At 35.7% G+C, this 22,734-nt stretch overlaps 1 protein-coding gene across 1 annotated transcript in view; it reads right to left on the reverse strand.

The window, feature by feature from the left end:
• LOC121726123 overlaps nucleotides 1-17,105 on the reverse strand; it is a 38,357-nt gene extending 21,252 nt beyond the window's left edge. Inside the window, exons 1-11 of the mRNA XM_042113357.1 lie at nucleotides 16,771-17,105; nucleotides 14,834-15,057; nucleotides 14,266-14,480; nucleotides 13,061-13,140; nucleotides 12,452-12,630; nucleotides 11,336-11,487; nucleotides 8,106-8,274; nucleotides 7,140-7,333; nucleotides 3,509-3,656; nucleotides 2,674-2,857; nucleotides 40-182 (exon numbers count right to left, since the gene is read on the reverse strand). Coding sequence (XP_041969291.1) covers nucleotides 40-182; nucleotides 2,674-2,857; nucleotides 3,509-3,656; nucleotides 7,140-7,333; nucleotides 8,106-8,274; nucleotides 11,336-11,487; nucleotides 12,452-12,630; nucleotides 13,061-13,140; nucleotides 14,266-14,480; nucleotides 14,834-15,057; nucleotides 16,771-17,068 — 1,986 coding nt within the window. The 5' untranslated portion in view covers nucleotides 17,069-17,105. The remainder of the gene's footprint in view (nucleotides 1-39; nucleotides 183-2,673; nucleotides 2,858-3,508; nucleotides 3,657-7,139; nucleotides 7,334-8,105; nucleotides 8,275-11,335; nucleotides 11,488-12,451; nucleotides 12,631-13,060; nucleotides 13,141-14,265; nucleotides 14,481-14,833; nucleotides 15,058-16,770) is intronic.
• Between the last annotated feature and the right edge of the window lie 5,629 nt (nucleotides 17,106-22,734).

Genomic DNA, 22,734 nt, shown 5'->3' on the forward strand with positions numbered 1-22,734 from the left:
TAATATAAAAACCTATAGTCACATTGTGCTTGCACTTACCAGTAGAACGACGTCGTGGAACTGAAGGTTCCTGGTGATAAAGACGTTGCGTGTGATGAGCATGGAGTGTATGAGGTAGACGCCGTAGCTCAGCCGGCTCAGCGGCACCCACGGGTACCAGCTCAGTATCGCCTTTATGTACGCTGCAGTGAAATAATTTTGATTAAAACTTTATGTTTATAATTTACATTTTGGTATAAGCTTTTATGGGCGCGTTAAGACGTGCGCGTTTTCTGCGCGCGCGGAATTAGCGCACGTCGCGTGTTTTACTACAGCAATTTGAGATTCTATGCTAATTACATAAACCTTATTTATGTAATTAGCATAGAACCTCAAATTGCTGAAGTATATAATTATTACCCCGATCTTTAAAAAAGGGGACCCAGAACTTGTTAAAAAATGTATTATAGCTTTAGTATCAGTATTCTCTAAAATTTATTAAAAAATCGGCCAAGTGGGAGTCGGACTCGCTCACGAAGGGTTCCGTACCGTTATAGAGCAAAAATAGGCCAAAAATGTGTTTTTTGTACGGGAGCCCCCCTTATTTTTTAATTTTACTTTATTATTTTTATTAATTAATAAAGAACACATATATTCAAAGACTTTGTGAAAATTTCAAGAGCCTACCTGCTACCATTATTGATATCGAGCAAAAAAGACCAAAAAATGGCGTTTGTTGTATGGGAGCCTCTCTTAAATCTATACTAATATTATAAAGCGGAAGAGTTTGTTTGTTTGTTTTTTTGAACGCGCTAATCTCAGGAATTACTGGTCTGATTTGAAAAATTATTTCAGTGTTATAATATAGCCCGTTTATCGAGGAAGGCTATACTTCATCAAGCTAAGACTAATAGGAGCGAAGAAATAAAGGAAAATGTGGAAAAAACGGAGGAAATTATTTGAAAGAGCTACTGGAGCAATTTTTATGTTATTTGGTACAGATAAGAAGTAGACCACGTGAAGGATCATAGGCAATTTTTTGTGGAATAATTTGTTTGTGAAATATCTAATTTACGCGGGCGAAGTCGTACGGAACGTCTAGTATTAATTATGTTTTATTTTTAGTATTTGTTGTTATAGCGGCAACAGATATACACAATCAGGTTCTTGAGATACAGCCTGCCAGCCAGCCAGACCCTAAAATTAATAAACGAAAATCTGTACAATTATTTTTATAAATTTAAATATTATGTAAGGAACAAATACAATTTTTAAGAAAGAAATGGATAACTGACGCAATTCACTAGTTTATAAAACCTATCCTACATAATTAAAAAAAAAACAACAAATAATAATAATATGCCTTGTATAATATGGACCTAACAAAAGCATTTAACTACGTAAACCATGATATTTTAAATGACAAACTATACGACTTTGGAATTTCTTCATAATAGGAAACAAATCACAAAAATTATACGCATAATAATATTGTCCTCTTTTTTATGAAATAAGGGGGCAAACGAGCAAACGGGTCAGCTGATGGAAAGCAACTTCCGTCGCCCATGGACACTCGCAGCATCAGAAGAACTGCAGGTGCGTTGCCGGCCTTTTAAGAGGGAATAGGCTAATATGGGAAGTTTAGGGAAGGGAAAAGAATAGGGGAGGGTAGGGAAGGGAATACGGTTAGGGGATTGGGCCTCCAGTAAACTCACTCACTCGGCGAAACACGCTTTCGCCGAGTGAGTGAGTCACGTTTCACGCCGGTTTTCTGTGAGAACGTGGTATTTCTCCGGTCGAGCCGGCCCATTCGTGCCGAAGCATGGCTCTCCCACGTATATACTAAGAAAGAAAAATGTTACATATCACAGACACAAATAGTGACGATAGGCATACCACAAGGTACCATATTAGACCGAGTCTATTTATTATCTACAGCGCGACTTGACTAAGCAATTGAACACCAAATAGTACCTATTATATTTTGCTGATGATAGCACAGTACTTTTTTCGGGGGTAAACCGACAACTTTAATTCAGACATAATCAAATCATTGGACAAAATAATAGAACGGCTTCATAAAAATTACCTAAAATAAATATCGAGAAAACCCATCTCATGTACTTTAGAACGAATAAACAAGAATATAAAATTTTAAAATTAACTTAAATATGAAAACAAAAATTGAACATCTTTTTACATAATATACTTATTCTGCAAATAAATGATTTGATTTCATTATTTTTATACATTTCAACAAATACCGCGTGCAAAAACGCGCACGTTCGAACGCAGCCTTATAGTGATTTCTTAATTTTGCAATGTATGTTAATTTACGATTTTGTATGCAACACCAAAAAGGGCAACACCAACCCAATAACTGCAGTCTGTCTAAAATATAATCGGCTGATTTTTTTTTAACTTTGGGCAAATTTATTCCTAGGCAGTTGACGGACCTGCGTCATGTGGTCGGTTTATGTCAAGTCAATGTTAGCTGTGATCGGTAAGAAGGGTTTGACTTAACGCAACCAAACTACTTAGGTCCCCGATTTGCATAGGAACCAACTTCTCTGATAGTACATTCCTTTAGATTGAATAAAGCGCCAACCAAAGTGCATGAGCAATTTTGCACGGCACCGTTATGGCGCATCATTAGCTATGTCTAGTACAGTAAGATAAATAAAGTGTACTCACGAATATGGCCGACTGAACAGCACAGCACGATGATAGCCAGTCCCAGCGCCCACAGTGGGCGGTTGAGGGCGGCGTACATGGCGTTCACGACGGCGGCGTTGTCGCGCCAGTACAGGACACTGCCCAGGTACATGCACGCAAATATGCTTACAGTGCTGATGTACGCGATCGTTGTTAGCCAAGTCTAAAAAAACGAGAAAAATTACTGATTGAAGAATTTACGAAGTAAAAGACATGTCCCGACGTAGATACATTGTACCATCATGCATCAGAAAAATTAATTCTTAATCAGATGGCGGATGTTATTTGTTTAGGTTATAGAAAGTTAATGTCGTGACCCGGCTAAACTTTATACGAATCTTTACTTATCCATTAACTTAACCATTAGCTAACATATAGGACCAGTAATTTAAAGTGCTCAAGCGTATATGCTTAATTCTCTGGAGTTCTCCTTTTCTGTTACTCTTGTTCACTTTGTTACACACATTTGTTACACAGTTCCACCGACACAACTACTGCAAGATGTATGAATATCGTCTTGATTGTTAAGGTAAGGTAACATATTATACTATATACCTCTATAAGATGTAAACAAGATAGAAATGAGTAAAACCGTATCGTTGTATTTTTGACTGCGCGAAACTAACCTGCGACAGCCTCATCAGGCGGTCAATGAGGGCTGGTCGCACGTAGACGTAGCTGGCGATGGGTTTCATCGACGTACGATACATTCGATGACGTACGTCGAGTACCGCATGTGACTCTTGATGTACACTGTACAGCTCGTTAAACTGCTTGGACCCATTCTATTTACATTTGACTGCAAGAAACTAACCTGCGACAGTCTCTTCAAGTGATCAATAAGGGCGGGTCGCACGTAGACGTAGCCGGCGACGAAGCCGATGACATACGCCGAGTACCGCATGTGACTCTTGATGTACAACTCATTGAACTGCTTGGATCCGCGAGGGTTCGAGATGAACCTGAAATAACATAAAAAAATTGTATTGCTAAGACCTAGGGAGAAATAAAAGATTTTTGACATTTAAAGATTAGAAAAGAAGAGAAGATAAGAAGAAATCTCTTCTCTTTTATTTATACAATATACATACAATTAGCGTTATTACGTAATGCAAACTCGTAGTATGAAATCTAAGATAACATGTGTTCGTGAAATTGGGACTAGTTATTTTGATTTTCTTACAACGCCGATTTTTAATTTGCAAATACTAACTGCAGCATTTAGAGACGAATATTAATTACTTAACTAAGCCGCATACATTATAATTATGCCAAACTCTTCATTAAGTTTAATCATCATTAAATGATCTGAGTGCGGTCGTAAAATTACTTTTACATTTGACAATAATTCACAATATTTAGCCAACAAATAAGTACCAGTCGAGAAGAAAAAGACTTTTGAATCTCATAAAGACAAAGCGACGTACTTTATTGACATGGAAAATAACCTGCATTATCAATACGTAACTCATCTAATAGCGGAGTTCCGCCTCCACGCACTCGATTGTTTCGCAACTCATAAAAACAAGTGAAGACCTGCCACTTGCACTGTTCTAACAGAGTAGACAGAATTATAGAGTATGCCGACTTAGAACTGATGTTGAAATTTTTAAATTTGACGTATTATGACGAAAATCGTCGCTAGGGTTGTTAACTTGTCACTACGAATTTAAAACTATGCCATATTCGCTGGACGTGTTCCTCGATTAAAATTGTCAGAATTTAATTTTGAAATCTTTATTTTAAATATTTAAAAATAAATTATATCAGCCAGCGCGAGGCACATTCCGTTCATAATCCTAGTGAAACCCGACGAATTTGACAGATATTGAAACCAGTCCGTTTCATTGCAGTCGAACTACTGGTAGTTATGTCTATTGTGGTTCTAATGACATAATATTTTACTGTGTAATAGATTGTACTGAAATTCATTATTAGGCAGATTATGGACCTAGGTTTTGGTTGGGTCCAGTTAACCCCAGCTGATGGATCACGTCTAACATTGACAAGCCCTCCAAATTACGTAAGTCCACCATCTACCCCTGAATCAATTTGTCTGATAGTATCTACATCGTAGGTAATATTTGCTATGGTATCCGCCAGCCTGGGTTATTAGTAGTTGTTTTTGAATGAAAGACAAACGTTAGACAAGGGCAGGCGAAATCCTCAGCCATGGGAAGAACGTGTTTTATAATGCTTTATATTGAGTACTTAACTCAATTTATTTTATTTATACACGTTTCTCTTCAACAACTTTTAATTAACTTAATTTTTATGCATCATGCTACGATGCACAATTTGCGATCCAATCGAGATCCTGTTTTGTCACGAAATCATCATTTAATTTTGTCCCTTGACCTTTTTGTAACAAACTTCTCTCACGGCATCTATTGTCTATATTTCTTGCCACCGCTAAAATTAACGGTTATCTACAATTAATCTTTAAAAATTTATTGTTAATGCTCCTAATAACATTATATTAAGTACTTGCGACCCGCCCTGGCTTCGCATGGGTATAAAATATAATATTGTAGCCTATGTTACTCACTGAAAAAATCGATTCAGTAGTTTTTAATTATATTCATTACTACCCGTGGCCCGCATTAGTCAGTACCGCCGCAAAAGCTACGTCTCGCAATTTTAGAATGTGTAATATCTTTGAAAATATTCATTGAAATCATATGCTGTAAAGGGCCATATAGATCTACCTATATTAAATAAATAATGTATTTAAAGTATTTAATTGAATAAGGATTATTGCCGTATATTCGTTCAAATCGCTTCGAAAATTAGCCATTATTTGAAGTTAAAAGTAATTTATGACAAAAAATGTTACTGTGGGATATCCATAAGAGATAGACATGATATTATGTACCATCGCGGAGTTTTCTGTAGACCTTTTCACATTAGAAACCCCAAAATTAACAGTATTTTCCACTATTTAATGAATGTTATTATACTTATAATATTAACCTTCCTCTTGAATCACTCTATCTATTAAAGAAAACTACATCAAAATCCGTAGCGTAGTTTTAAAGATTAAATAAAGGGAACAAAGGGACATGAGGGAAAAGGATAGGCTATCCACAACTTTTTTAACAGATTCTCCATAATTGATCTGTCAAGTTAATTGGATAGCCTATTCGTCACTTATCAGGAAGTGGTGAAACAGGCCCTTAAAGAATTATTGTAGTTATAATATTAACTTGAGACTAATGTTGTTGGCTATGCAAAATATTATGGTTTTATTAGCTAATTTAATTATTAATATCCTGTATTAGCCGTAAGTTGGTCCTTAAATAAATATATAATTAAATAAGCAGATGGCAAACCTACATAATTTGGTGGTTTTATGTCAAACCGAGCGGACAAATCACGACTAACAACGAATTGACATAACCCGACCGAATGACGTAGGTCCGCCATTTGCTCATGAATCAATTTCTTCATTTCTTCGTCGGTACTGACATAGGTAACGTTTAATATAGGCTAATATAGGAGTTATCATTTATCTTTTTAATAAGTTCACTCTCGCGTGTCTATGGACACCTGTGCTATTGTTTCAGAATTAATTTGTTTACTTGCTGGCTCCTGCCTATGTGATGAGTAATCATAATCTTATTGTCTCCTTTTCTTTGCTGTAACTAAACGTTTCTATGATGTCTTCGTAATTTTGTCATTAACTTTATAACTGCTGTTTTATTTATTTTTTATTTCAAATTATTATGCACCTTTATCTTATCTTGTATATCTTGTATCTTTAAACGAGCAATTCTTGTATATATGTATATATATAATTGGAATCTCGGAATCGGCTCCAACGATTTTCATGAAATTTAGTATATAGAGGGTTTCGGGGGCGATAAATCGATCTAGCTATACTCCACTCGGGCTAACTTGTCGCTAGCGGTCATTGACTCCCTGTCAAAAACTTGTCATTTTCCATATAAACCGCGATTGACAATGAAGTGTCAGATATTGTTTATCGTGGTTTTATATGGAAAATGACAAGTTTTTGACAGGGAGTCAATGAGTAATGACCGCTAGCGACAAGTTAGCCCGAGTGGAGTATAGGAATCATTTTTAGAAAATGTCATTTTATACGTGTTTTATCGAATACCGAGCAAAGCTCGGTCAACTAGCTAGTAGCTTTTGATACGTTTAAAAATTATGAAATATGCACGTATATAGTAGTTTTTTTAGTGCAGTAGTACGATATAAAGTAAATAGGTAATTTACCAGTTAAAACGTATCTCGAAACACACACATGCACGTTGTACTAGTCTATGGTTATATCAATCCCAGCCGACAAATCGCGACTTACATTGAATTGACATCCAACCAAATGACGTAAGTCCGTCAAGTGCCTATAAATTAATTTCTTCGATGGTACATAAACACATGTGCACATAACTATACTTACTCAACTTACTAACAATACTTACTCAAAATTAAACGCGTGTATGGGCGGGAAGTCGTTCATATAAGTTGATACTCCGGGCAGTATTACAGACACTACAGTGATGACTCCCACCAAGACTTTGCCCAGCGCTGGGCTCCGGCGGTATAGCTCCCACAGGAACAGAGAGAACACGAAGAAGTGGAAGTCACTGGGTATATACCAGCTGATTATAATGCACTGAAATATAAGGTTTTTTGAGTTAACATTAGTAAGCAATCGGCTGGCTCTGCAACTTATTGTTCGGACTGTTATGATAGCGAAATCGGGGATTAAAGTTTAGTGTAGAGCTACAGATATCAGTAATTGCGGACATACAACAATACTATCATCTACGTAAAACTACTGGATAACCTAAAAAGTTTTATTACGTTGCGAATTTTAAACGAGCTAATTAGTCCAATAAAAAGGAAGATAAAAGAAAATAGTCGTCGGCACTTTATAGTAATAGAGAAAGTATAACATAAAATATAATTATAGTGTCTACAGGGTGTATAAACAACTAAGTGAAAATACTTTAGGGTTTGTATGCAGCAGGTACAGAGTTCGCTGTGAAAATAGCAGCGCTGAGAAACTATTTTTTTCATTTTTGTATTGGTTAATATCCATGACATTCGGAAGCTTGCCCATACGAATCACAAAAAAAAGTTATCAGTCACGCTGTTATCGTGGACTGATTGTAGAAAATAAATTTACATTTTTTTATAATGTGTTCTAAAAAGAATTTTTATTCGTTTCACGAAAATATCGACGTCTACATGGGGTTTCTCATTCAAAACGTTAAAAATTATGTAACCAGCCACATATTTAAGCAGAATATGCTACAGCTCACCAGTCTGGACAGATAGGGCAACGATAGGTCCAATACAACGACGACGTCAACTGCTTTTCTTCTAATCACTTACACGTTCATAGAAAATCAAATGACAACCAACAAATTGGTTCCACTTACAACGTTCTCAGTGTCCACATAGTTGCTGACCATCAGCAGGTTGAGCCACCAATTCTGTTTGCACTGCGCGGTCTCGCCCGCGACCGCGCGGTTCCATAGCGGTCCTGTACCGGTGTAGGGAAATATCGCCACCACGTAGAATATCATCAGGGCGTAGGGTATAACTAGCCTGGGACAAAATATGAATGATCGTTGAACATACAAAAAATGTATATAATATTATAAACAGAGTATTTGTTTCTTGTTAAATCCAAATTATTATATTTATTATTTAATGTAATTTCTTTTGTTTTTCTAATTTATGACAAAAAATGCACTACAAGCCACAAGGCAATTTAACATAGGATTAACCTCGAATTAGCGCAAGTGGGCCTATTATGGTACAGGCTAAGTATTACAAATGAAATATCAATTAAAATTGCGTAATAACACTAATTTGTGCTTCTAATCTATCTAAATATATATAACTCAAATATGACTGACTGACTGACATAGTGATCTATCAACGTACAGCCCAAACCACTGGACGGATCGGGCTGAAATTTCGCATGCAGGTAGATGTTATGACGTAGACTCCGCTAAGAAAGGATTTTGATAAATTTCAAGGGCATAAAATAGAAGATGAAAGATTCTATACAAAAATTAAAAATACTTCTTAACGCGAGCTTAGCCGCGGGCAAAAGTTAGAAATAATTAATAATACTAGAGATCGCCCAATGGTCGAAATTCGACCTTATTTTCAACGACATTACTACCTATATTTTGTAAAAAATATTGACTTTATCATTTTTTTCAACTCTTGTCTCTTGGTCTTAGTTGATCTCAGACTTGCCGTGTAAGCATTGTCTAATACACACACTGGCAAAATTAGCGGAACATTGGTAAAAAGGGCCAAAACTTGAACTCAAGTGAGCCGGGCTGTCTGAAAGCCTTTTTTATAGCTTCTAAGCTCATTCAAGGAATAAAATATGGAACAAAACTGGCAAGTTGACAGGTTTTTATAGCAATTATGCCCTAATAAGTGTTTTTCGATTATTGACGTTGTAAGTGTTCCTGATAAGAATGGCGTTTTAGCGGGGTGCAAGGTATGCTCAGCTCATTTGATTGTTTGGTTTTTGGAAGAACACATTGCTTAGATACAAAATTAGTGATTTCCCAGCATCTGCGACAGCTAGAGCTGTAACCACGATAGAGAAAGGTCACACCTACCGTTCGGTCAGTCAGGCCAGGTGTGTCGGCTTCCGTGGTTCATCGTAACTTTCAACGCTTCAGAGAGACTGGATCTTACGTTCGGAGACGAGAACAAGGCAGATATCGGGTGACAATGGTTCAGGATGACCATTTTGTAAGGAAACAAAACTTAAGAAATCGACCTCAAACTGCTATGCAGACACGAAACCTGTCGGAACAGGTCCAAGATGAACGTGTAAGTGATTGTACAGTAAGAAGAAGACTCAAAGAAGTTAAATAAAACTCAAAAGTGCCAGCAAGGGCACCAAAACTTGAGACAGGACACCGAAGAGCCAGGCTAAGATTTGCGCGTGAACATCAAAATTAGACAAGTGAGTGAAATCTTGTGCTGTACAGTGATGGGAGCAAATTCTTTGTACATTGTATTAACAGGCGATAAAGAATGTGGATAAATTATAAGGAAAGCTACAGGCCATCAAACTTACCGGAAACAGTGGCCTATGATGCAGGCTTCGTAATGGTTTGGTTGTTATATATATATAGTTGCATATGATTTGGAGCCCGCATGAAACTGATGATTATAGATGATGGTACTTTGACAGTACAGAGCTATAGCACCGACATCCTGGAACGGCATGGTGTGCCTTTTACACAGTTTTAGGTACTAATTTCAATTTTATGTGCGTCCATAGAGTAAGAAAATCGGGCATTATTACCTAAACGATGCTAGCGTAGCCCAGGTGGAGAGGCCAGCGTGGTCTACGGATGTGGATCCGATTGAAGACGTGTGGCACATCAATGGGTGAATGGTACGAGTTAAAACTCCAGCTCCAAAATGTGTCCAGGAGCTCGAGTTGGCGCTACTGGAGGAGTAGGAGAATATCCCACAGGAAATGATTGACAATTAAAATGCAAGCATGGAATGGCGTATCCAGGCCCTCTTGAGATCCATAGAAGGCATTACACCAGCATTACACGCTTTTAACATGGCATTTCTTTAATAAAAATGGAGAATTTATCTTAAAAACTTACTAGGTACTGAAATTTCAAAGATTTTCTTAATTTTTTGATTTCTGCTGATTTTTTTCTATTTTTCACGTTTTTATGCCCTACATTCATATAAAATTTATTTTTTAATAATCAATTAGTAAATAAATAAATAAATATATAAAAATCAGTGAACAATTAAAAAAAAATTGAAAATTTTGTTATGTTCCTCTAATTTTGCCGGTGTGTTTAGTATCTAAGATTCAATAAAAAAACACTATAATCAATATACAATTTGTCAACTTGTTGTCAACAGACTTCAACCATAAATAAAGGAGTATAATTCGTACGTATAGGCTTGTCACTCAAAAATCTGTCATTTCTCATGTGTGTGTGTTGTACAGTCATTTTGGGTAACTTTGAATTGCAGTTTAACTTTGAACAATACAATAATGTACTGTTCAAAGTTAAACTGCAATTCAAAGTTACCCAAAATGAGCGTAGTGTGTGTAATGTTTTATTTGTTAGAAAAAATGTATGATAAAAGCATAATTTCAAAATAATATTAGCTCGATGCACTCCTTCACCATATAAACTATAACTGTGCAAAATTTCATGCACCTACGTTTCCCCATTTTTCGTAAAAAGGGTTAAGTACAAAGTTTTTCATTCGCGTATTAATATTATGATTATTATTATTATCATCTTTGTGTTCGCGTAGCAGTCGTAGCGCTTCGTAGCACACGTAGCAGTTGTCGTAGACAGCAAAATTATAAGCGCATAAGGGTCAATTCAGACCGCAACATGCAGAGGCGAGGCGAGACGCGACGCGATCTAAATTTGTATGGATTTGACAGATGTCGTCAGCATGAGACGTCTTGCGAATCTGTCAAATCCATACTAATTTAGAAATACATCTACGCGTCACGTTGCGGTCTGAATTGACCCTTAGTAATTACTTAAAATTATAAAATCGAAAATCTATCTGTCTGTCTATTTGTTGGTCTGTTATCTCTTTTCGCCTAGTCCACTGTACCAATTTAAAAACTTACCTCATGTATCTCTTGAATATCATGACAAGTGGGTTTGGCAGGTTCTTCATCTTCGTGATAGCGGTTGCTGTAAGGAAGCCTGAGAGCATGAAGAACGAATCGACCACACTGTCATCGTGAAGAAACAGGAGCCCGAGGAAGGACGTCGAATCCTGTAATTAGTCACAGGATAAGTTTCCATTTTTTATTATTATTACCTGGATTGTCGGAATCACAGACACAATTTTAATTTTCTTTTTCAATTGTAACGGCAACGCGACGCGTAGATGCATTTCTAAATTTATATGGATTTGACAGATTCGCAAGACGTCTCACGCTATTGAAATCTGTCAATATCATCATCTGATCATCTGTCCATACAAATTTATGCCGCGCCGCGCCTCACCTTGCCTCGTCGCGTTGTGGTTCGAATTAACCCTTATGCAACAGCCGGGTGCCGCTTGGGGATTGATGGGTTAAGTTCTTGGACAAAAAACTACGTAAAAATGTTATTGTTATGATTTAAGTTCACTCGGCGTAACTTTGCGGTAGCGGTCATTGACTCCCTGTCAAAAACTTGTCATTTTCTATACAAAGCCGCGATTGACAACATCTAACACCTTATTGTCAATAGTAACGCCGAGTGAACCTTAGACATGATATACCAACTACTAAAGCTACTTTAGTTTTAAGTTTAAAATTAAGTAGTAAAAAGCTTTTTTAGATCTTTTAGTGATTTTAACCAATAGAAAGAAAATTATTCTACGAACTGATATTTTTGTAATTATGCTCAAAATTATAATTTTGGCAGTGCAAAGACGGTTTTCGATATTTTATTTGCCGCCGGCGCACACCCACGCAATGCGCCGCTTGGTGGACTCGTGTTCTCAAATCTCAAGAATAGCAATAAGAATTTTCCGACACTTTCCTACCGACTAGCTGCCACTAGGCGGAGCCTCGAAAGAGCCACGAAATACCCTTTGCTATATTTACAGGGTTTTTCGTATCCTGGCAAGCACCTGTCGTATGTCAGGATCGTAAAAACCCTCATTGTCGTCGTCCTACATTATCATTATCATGTTGGTCCTGCATTATGTAGATCGCCTTGTTGCTCATGTTGCTTCAAGTGCTAATTACCTCGTCCATGTTGACGCCGTTGCTGATGGGCCCGCTGTTGAACATGCCGATCTGGTGGCCAATGACCACGACGCACATTGACATGAACTTGATGCCGTACAGCACGTGCAGCTCGTCGCTCGACTTCATCATGCTGCTCAGGTTGCTGCGGATGTCGAACGCCTTGATCACACCGCTGCCTGGAGAAACGGAACCAAGGATGAACATCATGACGTCTTCTTTAAACGTGAGCTCGCGGTAAGGCGTAGGTCTCGACTTCTTCTTCTTCTTTTTAGTTATGGCTCCTTTATGGTTCGCCAATGAATAAACAAACAAGGGTACGGTGAAAGGTCACAACATTTAAGGGGAGTGAGACAATTGACAATGCCTTACAACGTGACCAAATTAGTTTAACGTCTTTTATTACTCTGGCATATCACTGAGCGCCTATTTGCTTACCAGAACAGATATTGTGTACAGTCTATCACCAACCAAGCTACAGGTAACCGTATTTTAAATGAAAACGTAGAAAGTTTTGAATCTGGTAGTTCAATAACTTATATAATTTATTTTACGAGTACTTTAGTAATCAGTACGAGGTCATATTAAGTAAACCTAATTAACACTCACCTACGCCTTCATATTCATTTGTTTTATCGTTGAAAAGCGTGCAAATGATGGCAATGGTCATTAAAAATAGAATTAGCCCACTGAAAAAAAATATATTATGACATTAAGTAACCAAATATTTCATTATTTTATGAATACACTAGCTGTTGCCCGCGACTTCGTCCGCGTGGACTTCAGTTTATAGCGCGCGATGTCAACAAAATTGGTGTCAAAAGCTTTTATAAAAAAAAACCTGGTACCCCTTAAATCAAAACAGCTGTGCAGTGTGCACATAATATTTCATTTTTTTAAATTAAACTTTATATATTATGCCAAATTTTAAAGCTTATTTAGACCGCAATTACACAACTTTACCCACATACTATTTATCATTGATAGGTTTAAGGTAACGTCACTGTATATATTAATATAAAGTACTGACTTATTAAATAACGTAAAAAAGAAATAACAATCGTAAAAAATCGAAATTCGAATGTAAGATGATACCACCTCTTATAGAAAGATGTTGGGCAAGCGTTAGCGCAATGTAAGAGACACACGGCGCCAGCTAGTATGAATTTTTGGAACTAACTTAATTTGAACAAATTTTCGTATTTTCACCCCCTTTCAACTCTTTTTTCCAGTAAAAAAGTAGCCTATGTCCTTTCTCAGGCTTTAGACTATCTGTATACAAAATTTCATTACAATCGGTTCGGTAGTTTTGGCGTGAAAGCGAGACAGACAAACAGACAGACAAAGATACTTTCGCATTTATAATATTAGTATAGATTGAATTAGCCTTAGCATTTTTTTGTTTCGTTATCTCTGTGATAGCTCAAAAACCTCTTCCACCTTTCTACTATTACAATACCTTGTTAAATGGGTTTTTTATGAATTCAATAAAAAATAAATGCACACCAACATATTGTGTGTAAGTTGAGTCACTACTCAGTACGAGTTATTATAATTATATATGTTTTAATTAAAATAATAAAATGTATTGTACAGGCAAACTTCTCATGCAGGTATTTAATTGTGTTTAGTTAGCCTTATAATTTACAAAAACTTATTAGCCATCATTGACGCCAAATACGATGGTATGAATTCCGTATAGAGGTAGGGTGGATTCACGCCGTTGAAAATGGTAGAATTTGCTCGGGATTCAGTTCCGTGCGAACCATCCGAAATTTGGTTGACTAAAAAAACAAAATATGCGAATAACATACATGAATGTATAGAAGAGAGCGTCGTATCTTTTATCCATGTAAACATCCTGGCAGGTGTCGTCGACGGCGATGCGCGCGCTGAGGCCGGCCATGCTGAGGTGCGTGTGCGCCAGCAGCACCGTCGCCAGCTTCCCCACGGACTGCGACTGACACTCCGCCGGCACACATATACCCCATGTCAGCTTCTTGATCTCGCGACCGAACACTGATTTCGTCTAAAATTGGAGGAATTATGTCGACTCTAAGTCTAAAAAGACTTCAAAATCAGCGGACTAATTTTAAAAAAATGGTGCACAGACCTAGCTCATGTACATCCCAACCAGGAGAAGGTTGACAATGAAAATCTCAAAAATATTTTTGGATTTCCTATAGCGCTGACCAAATTAAAGTGATTGAAAAATCATCTCTATAATTGCTACACACAAAAATTTCCGACATTTATTACAATAATTTACCAATTTAGTTAAGGAAAAATACTCGAATAATAATTAAAGTTTTAATTTGACTAACTTCAAGTGGGTACCTACCAAAACTTCAAGTAGGTAATTTTTACCAAAAAACATGTTACCTCTATCAACTGCAGGGTGGACTGATAAGGATCATTTCTGTTCCATCGCGGCCTCTTCACGTGGCGGTCAGTTCTCTGCAGCACGATATCGGCCAGGCAGTACTTGGATTGTAGTTCCGGGTAACTCTCCCGCCATGGAGTATTGAGGCATTCATCATAGTTGCCCAGGTGGTACTGACTCCCGTATAGAAGACCAAGCGGCTGCGAGGACATTGAATCCCATTCTATATAAAAAAAACAACATAACTCCCACACCGGTTTTGGTGACGGTGGCCAGCTTCATTGAAACCAGGCCAGTTACGCAGGAGTAATTTTATAGTGCACTCTCTATTCCCTTCACTCTCATAACCCAGTGGGACGGAAGACCGACACGACTCGCGCAGATCAGGCGCAGGACCGAATTTTTACATGCCGATCCGACGCATGGATCATCTTACTTGTCAGACAATCAGGTGATCAGCCTGCATTGTCCTAGCCAAACTTGGAAATAACACCTTTCCAACGCGGCAATCAAACCCACGACCTCCGAGTCAAGAGCCACGCTCTTAACCATGGGACCACAGGGGCGTTAAAAGAATAATAACTTTAGTCATGAAATATGGAACTTCTTTTCATACGTATACACGTGTAGGTGTAAAAGTATCTTACGGTTACCTCTTTAAGCTTTAACCGCTCAGTTGATTTCGATAAAATTTAGATATACATACAGGCTATACTTATATTATAAGCTTTGATTCCTAGGAAATGTTTATTACAATTTTTATTGCGAAAAAATAAACGTTCCATGGGCAATAATAGAATTGCTGCAGAACCATATTATATTGCCGGAAAGTGGAAACTACAGGTACTGTAATATACTTCAACACCTCTTAAAAGTTAAAAATTCAATTCTTTGAATTATAGAATTGATTGACTTACAATTGATCCGACAGACACAGATGACCTAATGTTTCTTAAATTTCCTTACTTAAACAATCGAAATCTCTACTCCCTGCACGCTAAGTGTGTGTCTAAAGGATTATTTTATCAGAGAACCCAAAAAATGATTACAATATTTTAATTTGCATGTAACGATGTAATTAAATCCATTATTGTAATTAGTTCGTCGTCTTGAATCATTTGTTGCACAAGAAGCAATAATTAGAGTCTACAACAAAGATGATTGTATCACTGACGATGGAAATCAGACTAATCATTTTTATGTCGGAAGGAAAATATTTGTAACGACATGACGCCCGCAACTCCGTTGCACCAAAATTCGTTTATCACGTGGGAACTATACATTTTTCCGGAGTGAAAAGTACGTCGTTTCTCGGGACTTTGAGTTGCTGAAATTTGCTATGGAGATACTTCTCCATAGCTAATTTCAGCAAAATCGGTTCAGTGGTTTGGGCGTGAAGAGGTAACAGATATAACGATTTAAATGAATATTTTCAAATATATTATTACAGATTTAAAAATTGCGGGACGTATAAGCTTTTGCGGCGGTACCGGCCATTAATGCGGGCCACGGTCCACGGGTAGTAATGAAAATTTATCAATCAAAACTACTGAATGGATTTTAAATTTCAATCATTTTTTCAGTTAGTTATATGGGCTATATATTTTGTACCCATGCAAAGCCGGGGAGGGTTGCTGCCCGCTAGTAGCATTAAAAATACTTACCATAATAATTTTGTTATACAGGGTGTAACAAAACTAACTGATATTTATACTTTAAGATGTGTATGGGTTCCCTATATAGAGTTCGCTGAGCAGTAGTAGCGCTGAAAGAATAAATTTTTATTAATTTTGTATGGGAACGTACTTTCAGAGATAACTCTATATAAGGGGCACACACAAAACCCCTAGAGTTCCCTAGACTCTAGAGTCTAGACTCTAGAGTATTATCACTTAGTTTCGATACACCCTGTAAATACATTATACAAGTAACTTACGCCAAACAGACCACAGCGTGAAATTCTGCAGGTTTTTCAGTAGCACCAGCGTCCGGTTCAGACACGGCATCTCATCCTCACTCCACTCCTGACTCCTGATAGCGTACAGCACATCCTCCAGGTACACGTTACTGTCACTGGTGTTGAACACAATTTTCGTCTTTTCGACAATCTCATCCGTAGAAAATCCATTATTCGGTACAGTCGAAGTCTCAACTACTTTCTTTGTCGACGACACTAAGTTCGATCTCACACACAAGAACTGGGCTAAGACAATCAGAGCTACTATGCGCGTCATGTTATTCTTTTTGCGTTTAATTGTATACTGAAGATCAATAGAGATGGCATTATATTATGAATCGCTAATTAAGGCAAGTGCGAGCGCGTGCGCCGGTAAAAAATGTTGAGGCTGCGCTGCGTTGCCGCCTTTTTTTTTCTTACTAGATAATTTTTATGCACACAAAATGATATTCTGTCTATTAAATTTTTTAATTCTAGGTATTTTTGTAACAGACGTCTAGGTAGATACAGTATCATCCATATTAATATTATAAATGCGAAAGTTCTCTGTCTGTCTGTCTGTTACCTCTTCACGCTCAAACCGCTGAACCGATTTTTCTGAAATTTGGCACGGGGATACTTTGAGTCTCGGGAAAGCACATAAGATGGTTTTTATCCCGGAAAAATGTACAGTTCCTACGCGATAAGCAAATTTTGCAATGGCCTTGCGGGCGTCATCTTGTTAATTATAATAATATGAACCCTATTATGCTATATCACATATTTATTGTAAAATGTTTTTATCACTTTAATAGTAAGAGTGAAATATTTTTTTTAAATGAAAAATATTAACATTTAATTTAACTAATATGATAACAAAATTATGAAAGTAAAAAAATAAAATTATTTATTTTCAAATTATTTCTAATTTATATTAATATTATGTTTCTTGTTTTATGTTTTTAAAGAAAAAACTTCTAATTTCTATTCTCTACGCGCTGGCTTTGAGGACGAGGAGAGGGCGAGTGCAGGACTATTGGCAAGAACATATTTATTTTTTAACAATTTCTCAAAACTTTCGCGCGGAGTTATTACACAATAGGTACAAAACTAAATCACGTGTAGGGTGGAACTTACATACGTTATGAAGGCACGAATGCAAATATACGCGTACGTTTACGTGCGTACTGGAAAAACTATATTATCATTCTGTGTCATCTTTCTAAAGTCAATTTCTTGGCCGAACTTTGGTTTATATGACACCATCTGCCGCGTACGGTTACCACAGCGACAAAATTGTATATCAGCCCGGGTCATATTCTCAAGCGTCGAATGTCATTTCGTTCTCAGGCCATCTAGGATCGCGATTCAGTAGGCGTACTACGAAACCGTTTTGAGACTCAAACAATTGGCTGAGAATGTTGCGTCCTGCTCTAACAACGTAATTTCTCGTTTATTAGAGTAGGACGCGGCATTCTCGTACTCATTCGAGTCTCAAAACGGTTTCGTGGTACGCCCCTAGGCCTCTAAGTAAAATAATAAATAATAAAGACACCACACAATACACATATTTTATTATATTTTATTTATCTTTAATTTGTGATTCAAACTACTTTATATGTGGACTTGCACTTCAATTAGACTAATATAATATTTGCTGAACAACTATTACGTCTAGAATAAGCGATTTCCAAACTGATTTACAGATTATTATTTATAATTAATAGTATTTTTATTTAAAGATATGTTTTATTAATGTTAATACTACTAAAATATTTTATAAATGAAATGCCTAATGCTTAGAAATATTTACAAAATAATTAAGTACTTACTGTAAAGTAGGTTACATTTGTTTTCTTAGGTTGTACTCTACGATTTTAACGTCACATTAATGCAGATATTTTGTTCTTTACTCGATCCAGACACTGTCCCATCAAGTCATAAAGTAATGGTATTCTCAGAAAATGTCAAGCCAAAGAAAATCTGTTTCTTTAACTTATAACCCAAGAGCCAGTGACAGCCAGACTTTCGTTTTTATAAGTAAAAGTTTTCCTGTATTTAATTTTCTCGGCATAATCTCGATTCTCGTCTCTCACTACATAATACTTACGACTGCCAGACCACCACAAAGCATGGGCGTATCCAGGATTCCCCCCCCCCCTCCCCCCTACCTGTTTCGAGAAGATGGTCGGTCTGGTATATTGAAACAAAAAATCATGAAAATTGACTTTTATTAATCTGACTGAACTCGTACGCCTCGAACTGGGTACGCCCATGCCACAAAGTCTAAACTCTAATACTTTAAAGGTGTCTGGCAGTATGAAGGAAGTATCAAAAATGTCTGGCAGTGGAAGACGAGACTGAGAAGAAAAATTGAGCTTTATACTTTATTGAAAGTTAGGACTTAGGTAGACCTTCACAACAAGAACTTCTAAGGTAACCGTGACCGAAACACTTACGTTGCTGGTCGTTCTTATCTCTATAAAGCTTAGGCCAAACCTACGCGAACAGGCGTCTGCGAAGTGGAGCGTCAAGTTGTCAAATGTGTGTTTTGTATACAAAAAACACATTTGACAACTTGACGCTCCGCTTCGCAGACGCCTGTTCGCGTAGGTTTGGCCTAAGCTTAAGGATTATATACAGGCAAACTTTCAGCTTTTATAAAATAACGTAAGTCTAGCTGTCGCTGGCTCTTGGGTTATTGCAAAATACACAATTAAATTTTTCTGTTTAGACCAAAACAGACTGGTCCGAAACGATCTCTGCGTTAATGTTACAATAAAATTTGAATAATTGGGGTATTGTTAACTTCTTTTTTTGGGTATTGTTACCTGGCTTATCCACAAGTTTACAATTAGTACCTACCTACCTTAAATTGCATTTACGTTGAAAACCATGGGAGGTTTAACCTTGAAATTACATTCTAATTATTTTATTTTATTTATTACACAAAGTTGGTATTCTTATAATTTAAAGTTAAATTAATGATTCAAACAGAAAATTTATAAAAATTGATAGATTTTACTTGTTGTAAATATTTATACACATAATAATATATTACTATTGTTTATAATAGTTTTGCTACTTACAAACTTACAATATAATTTAGCTTAGTCTACATTACCATGCTATAATTACACATAATTACTCTATTTGCTATGATTAGAATTATTTTAAGGATATGTGTTAAGTATGTGAACAAAATATTGAACTATCCATTACGGGAAAAACATAATTTGTAACTGTTCAGCAGTTTGTTTAAAATTTGGAATTAAAGTAGAGATTTTACTTCTACAGGTAAACTAATTCTAAACGATAAAAAGTGCCCAGTGATATTGCCTTTAATAGTTTCGACAGCGAAAGTATTATAATATTATAATATAACTAGCTGTCCCGGCAAACGTTGTTTTGCCATATATATATATATATATATTTTTTGGTATGAGAAATAGATGTTGGCCGATTCTCAGACCTACTCAATATGCTCACAAAATTTCATGAGAATCTATCAAGCCGTTTCGGAGTAGTATGGCAACGAAAACTGTGACACGAGAATTTTATATATTAGATAATAAGTCAAATATCTATCTTTGCCCTCGAAACTAGCGAATTCAATTATTGTACTTGGTGCCCTGAAACTGATTCAGTAGACTCATGGCTGTAAAATTATGTATTCCAGATGTGAGTACATACCTCTATATAATGGTAAATAGATGGATTTTTAATACGTAACACGTGATATATATAATATACTGACGTATACTCAGTGAAATTACATATTTCATGTCTATATAATTATAATATAGTACGGACTAATTTTTAAAATTATAATTATAATAATTATAACTTTAATTAATTCTTGTGTTATTTGAAATTAATTATATATAAAATATCATGGGGTAGGAAGGATACCTTCCAACATTTCTTAAATAATTACTAAGTTAAATAAAAAGAAAATTCTATAAAATATTTTAAGAAATGTATGTTTTTAAGTTATAGAAAATAAAAATAAGGCTCTCGTTTAAAAAAATAGATTAAAAAAAAACGTGTTTCTACAAAATAAATTGTTGTCAATCTAAAAATGTTTCTTTAGCAGTAATAAATTTATAAATAAATTTTACACTATTACATTAAATCTAATAAATAATCTAATATGCGCCATTTAATGTACAAATCTTTGGAACGCGTTACGAAGAACACACTGACTAGAATCCACTCGATAGACGTTTCCTTATACTGTATAATATAATATCTTATAGATATATAGGGACTACTATTATAATAATTATTAATTACATTGAATCGTTTATTCCATATTTATAACTTTTGGTGAACTTTTCAAAATTCTAATTTGTTCAAATATCGAATGCTGAAAGATACCTTAGGTATGTGTATTTTTCAAGAGCATAGCCAAAGTGAAGACACTAAATAATTTCAATTTAAATTTAGCAGTAAAGTGCTTGTTATTTGTAAACATACGTAGAAATAAAAGAATAATTAAACTCAAAAATAATGTGCTTTACTTATCCGACAAGACTTTTCGAACTAGTTAGTTTTAATAAAATATGACTAGAGATTTTATTCTACAATAATATGTAGATATTCTTGTAAATAGACTAGACTTTATGACTAGGGTTAATTTCTTGAGATCGTAGAATGTAGATCTTGAAATCTAGATCTTATTTTTTAACTAAACGTGTAATTGGTAAAAAATAATTATTTAACTCGGGTCAGGAAGCGTGACCTGACCGAAAATTCGTAAGACAGAGATGATTTACTGATGTTTTGTTTATATATATACCGGCATTTTTAATGACTAGACTGACTAGCTATGACACCTGACCATGACTAGAATGAGATCTATCGTAAAAAAATCGATTGACTAGATGTTTCGATTTCCAAATATGTACTACGAATTGCAATGACTAGATATACACTAGATGAATGTTTAGTATAAATTGTATTACAATGTAAATAAAAAATATAAGATTATTCCAGTAAATAAAATATATTTTATTTGCTTATTGACTAGAAGTTCTAATTATAAATCATAAGATATATTTTTACAGCTAAGTATACGTATTTACTTTTTGTCTAATATTATGATATCGAAATTAAATTTTTTGTTTGGTTTTTTTAGTGACTAGAAGTTCTAAATAGAGATCATAGGATATATTTTTGTAATTTTTATACAATATATTTTTAAAATAATATTAAACCCAAATTGTTTTTGGATAAGTGACTAGAAGTTCAAATAAATACAGGTAATAGAATATGTCCTATATTTTTTTATTTTGTAATTTTTTTATATCTCTTATGCTAAAAAATATCTAATTACAAAAATGACTAGTTTTTTGATTTTGACTAGATAAAATAAAATAAATACAAAAATTATAGTTACTTACCTAATAAAAAAATTTGTAAATGACTAGTTGTATGTGACTAGATAAAATTGTAAATCTGACTATTCCAATTTTTTTTAATAATATTTTACTCCTCATTTCAGGTACTTAAAACTCAATTCCACAATCTGGTATGTAAAATCGATCAATTTGTTTCTTGGCCGCGATTTCCAGGGAAGTCGGCCGACTTGTGATGGGTGGTGAAAGAATTATGAGATGGTGGAGCGGTGGACGGTGCATCTAAAAATATGTCCGGGATCGATAGCGTGACCCCTCGACTCGATCGAAATGCAATACTAAGAACGTCGGAAAATTAAAGTTACATTAAAGTTGCATTAAAATAAACGATTCAATGTTATTCTAAACTAAACTATCGATTCTATGAATCTTCACTTAACTTATATTTGGAATGCTGCCGTAGGAGATCGTATGTACAACTTATGCTACAATATACATCAGGTATCCGGACTTAGGAGAAGTAGAGGTTGTCGCAGTAGGGCGCGTAGGGGTACATGGAGTTGACCATGTAGGGGAACTGCGGCACGGGCCGCAGCACGCGGCG

This window comes from Aricia agestis, chromosome 4, assembly GCF_905147365.1.
Source record: "Aricia agestis chromosome 4, ilAriAges1.1, whole genome shotgun sequence".
NCBI lineage: Eukaryota > Metazoa > Arthropoda > Insecta > Lepidoptera > Lycaenidae > Aricia > Aricia agestis.